Source organism: Capsicum annuum, chromosome 9 (genome assembly GCF_002878395.1).
Source record: "Capsicum annuum cultivar UCD-10X-F1 chromosome 9, UCD10Xv1.1, whole genome shotgun sequence".
NCBI classification, from domain to species: Eukaryota; Viridiplantae; Streptophyta; class Magnoliopsida; order Solanales; family Solanaceae; genus Capsicum; species Capsicum annuum.
The window spans coordinates 57,717,652-57,721,550 of NC_061119.1; the positions used below are offsets into that span (position 1 = coordinate 57,717,652).

At 33.9% G+C, this 3,899-nt stretch overlaps 1 protein-coding gene across 1 annotated transcript; it reads left to right on the forward strand.

Moving 5' to 3' along the window:
• The first annotated feature begins 3,197 nt into the window (after window positions 1–3,197).
• On the forward strand, window positions 3,198–3,899 carry LOC124887075 (histone H3.v1-like). The gene is made up of 2 exons (XM_047396253.1): window positions 3,198–3,429; window positions 3,724–3,899. The coding sequence occupies exons 1-2, from the start codon at window positions 3,198–3,200 to the stop codon at window positions 3,897–3,899; spliced, it is 408 nt and encodes a 135-aa protein (XP_047252209.1).

A 3,899-nucleotide genomic window follows, 5' to 3' on the forward strand; every position in this document is an offset into this window, starting at 1 on the left:
ATTCTAATAAAAATGAGAAATTAGCTTTATCAGTTTAATTTACATGGCCAAGAAATTTTACGAATATATAAATAGCTACAGAATTTAAATTTTATGGCTATTACTAGGTAATAGCTACGATTTTTAAATTCATAACTTCGATTTTTCTAAATATAAATGCATTGTGTAGTCGTGTTGGTGGACAAATTAAAAATTTCCAGCAAGTTTATCGAGCCTGAGAACCACTCCGACTCAATTTTGAATTTTCCTGTGAGTTGCATTTAAATTTTTGTTTCTCCTAGTATCTGGTAGTTTCTTTATGCCTTTAGATAACTTCTTCTTGAATTCTACATGCATATAGGCAAGGATATCCCATTTGCAAGTTGATGCATTAAAGGTGTTTGATAATATTCTGAAATTAGCTTTTCTTTTTTAAAACTTTCGTTTTAATAGGTGTTCTACAACATTGTGATCTATCATTCTGCAATTTGAGAGGTGAAAGGTGCTTCTCAGTTGCAAACTTAATCATGAAAAAATGAATGGTTGCTCTGTTGATATTATAAAATATTAATAACAAAATCAATAATAAGATAATTCACGAACTAAACTTGGACTATATTATGAAGGTGAGCTACAATATCTTATAATTTGATTATTTTTTTTATTTTTATTTATTAGGACTAATCTATTTTTGGGGTGTGTTTCATATTTAGACTCTTGGTTTAGATTATTATTTTTTGTCATTTCTACGAGAAGATCAGTTGAGATTGCTATAAGTATAGACGTACCCATTACCTAAAAGTGATATATTCGAGGGTATTATATGAAATCAATGTTGCCTCACCATTCGTTGGTGCAATATGGTGAATGTTGAATTGTCGAATTGTAACACCCAAGTATAAGGAGACAATTTTTATTCCTACCCATCTTCAAAACTTATTTTGAGCCATAGACACTAAATTTCTTTCTGATTTATTTTTTAGGGTTAGGTCTTCAAAAAAAATAAAAAGTGGGCCAGGGTTGTGGGGTCATGGATTCCTTTAACATTTTTAAAACTTGGGGTAAAAATACAACTTTTTTAAAACTACAAAATGGTCCTTTTTTATATTTTTTTATTTTAAAAATATTTATTAAAATCATTTAATATTTTCAACTACACGTTTCTCTCTCCTCAAAACCTTCCTTCTCCCGATTTTAGTTCCTATTGTTTTGAACAAAATAATTCGGTTGATTCTTGCTTCCTCAGGCAAAAATTTTCAATTTCTCTTGCTCAGGTAAGTGTAATTTTCTTCTCCAATCAGTTTTAGATCCATTTTAGTAATTCTTTCGATGACGCTTTGTGTTGGGGTTCTTCGATTTTGACAAAAATTACATTTTTCTTCGTTGAATTAGTCAAAATTTGAGTGTTTTTAGTTAACATTGTCGATTTTGCATGTTTATTCGGGTTTTGCTTTGGATAATGATTAGAAATTTTTTCAATTTTTGTAGTTATATTGAGTTTGATTTTTAGTTTTTTTTTGTACTGAATTGGACCCATTTTAATGGTGTTCTTGTTGGTTTGAATTGAACTCTGGTGAAGTTGGAACTTGATTTGCATGTTTGATGTGAGGCGTTTTCCCATTTTTCTTAATAAACTAGTGGTTCATAGATCAACCACTGAAGATTTATTTTTGCTGCATTTGTTCGTTTTTATTAATAGACCAGTGGTCGATAAATTGATCACTACAAATTTGTTTTTTGCTATAGATCATAAATGGTGAGAAGAGTTCATAGAGCAGTTAAAAGGCCTGCTTCCACTGCTTCTAAAAGTAGGAAGCAAAAATAAGAAGAAGTTTTGAAAACTTCCAAGAGAAAAAAACCCGTAGTCGATGAACCGGAGTCGGAAACCCAATCAAAAATCCTTGTCGATATTTTCAAATATGACGAAAGTAGTGCAATGAGAGTGAGGATGCTGAGGATAGCAAAGGTAAAAGCAAGGGGGAAATTAAAGAAGAAAGTAAAAGTGATAGTGGGGACGGTTAGGATAGGAGAGATAGCGAAGACTGGGAGGAGAATCCCCTATCCTTGTCAATTTGTGCAAGAGATATCTCCATTGAGTTATACAGCCTAACAACTTGGATGGATGATCTTGGCTCTTTTCCTGCAAAGATTTCTGTGAGTCCAAGAATTGCCATGTATCGAGAGTTTAGACGGGTTCTTGTTGAACAAAAGTTGTATTGTGATTTTAAGAAGACATGTTTCGGACACTTAAGGCATATGTCGAAACATTTTAAGTTTAATGGACAGATGGTTCATTATATGTTGCTGCAACGTATAAAAAATTAAAAAAACTGCATGATATTTGATTTTGTGTAAACGGTAAGCCAGCTTGTTTCGGCTTAAAGGAATTTGCTTTGATTACGGGGATGAATTATTTAGCATATCCCCGTGAATCAAAAATGAACAAAGTCCTCCAAAATAGAGAAATCTTTCATTTTAAGGTGACGAAGAACAAGAGCATTATTGATACAAATTTTATTAGGCTGATGAAAGGTAATAAGCTGAATAATCAACAAAAGTTGAAGTGTGCTTTGGTTTGGTTTGTGCACGCGATGCTGCTGGCAACGGACCTGTCAAAGAAGGTGGATTCGGACCACATAAAGATGGCGGCTAATTTAGAATTCTTCGGCGGGTATCCATGGGGAAAAGAGTCCCTTGAGCTGACCTTGAACTATCTAAAAAAGAAGACTGATCTGACCAAGCAGAAAGAAGCTTTTTAAAGAGGAATAATGAATCGCACGTGTTATTTGGATTTTACTGGGCGTTTCTTGTACTTATAATCTACCATCCTATTGATTTATTATGACTCCTACATATTTATTAAATAATACATAGATATTGTAGACTTACTTGTGCTTCTATTGATTGCAGGTTTGGATATATGAGGCATTTCCTCATCTAGGAAGGTACGCCAACAAGTCATTGGATTCTCTCTCGCCCATTCCCCATCTTCTTTGATGGCACACGTCAAAGTGCGCCAACATAATGGAAGGCGACTCATTTAAGTACAAAGGACAGAACACAAAGGTAAAATTATACTTATTATGATATGATACTAATATTATTATATTAGCGAATGTCTTGTTATTTATTTTTATTTTTTATAGATTTTGCACCCATAACTTATCCCTACTGTTCGTAAGATAGACCAGAGATACATGAAAAATTTTAAGCCATACATGAACGAAGTTAAGGATACGTCCATCGATGCGTTGAAGGCACAGCTAAAAGGCGTGACTGTCCTGACTTTATCAGCGGAGGTTGCAGACAAAGACAAAGATTTGGGTGGCCACCATTATGTTCCATGTACACCACGTGCTTGTGATCATGCTGGTTCAAGTGGACTCAAACCTTCACCAGACGCTTCTAATGACGATGACCTGTGCGAGCATGTTGCTTTGCTTGAGAAAAGTCTACTGGATATTACTTCTTTTGTTAGAGATGAAAGACTGAGGAGAATCGAGAAGAACAAGAAGAAGCAACATGAAGAAAGTAAATTAATTTATTTTTTACTCTTGTAATTTAATTTTATTGCATATGTTTTGTAATCCTTTCAAAATAATATAGTGCACCTGGACAGTCCCCCTCGTAGACGACATCAAGTAAACCTTGAAGAACTTGTAGTCGCAGTGAAGGACATGGATGCAACAGATTAAAAAGGTGAAGAAGAGAAGAAATAAGAAGAAACGGATGAGGAGAATGCAGCAGATGAAGAAGATGCAAAAGAAGAAGAAGAAGAAGAAAAAGAAAAACATGAGGAGATGACAGCTGAAGCAGAAGAGGAAAATGAGGAGAAAACAAAAGAATATGGTGAAAAGAAATCAGAAGAAGAAGAAGACAAAAATAAGAAGGGAGTTGAAGAAGAATTAGTGGTCGAATAG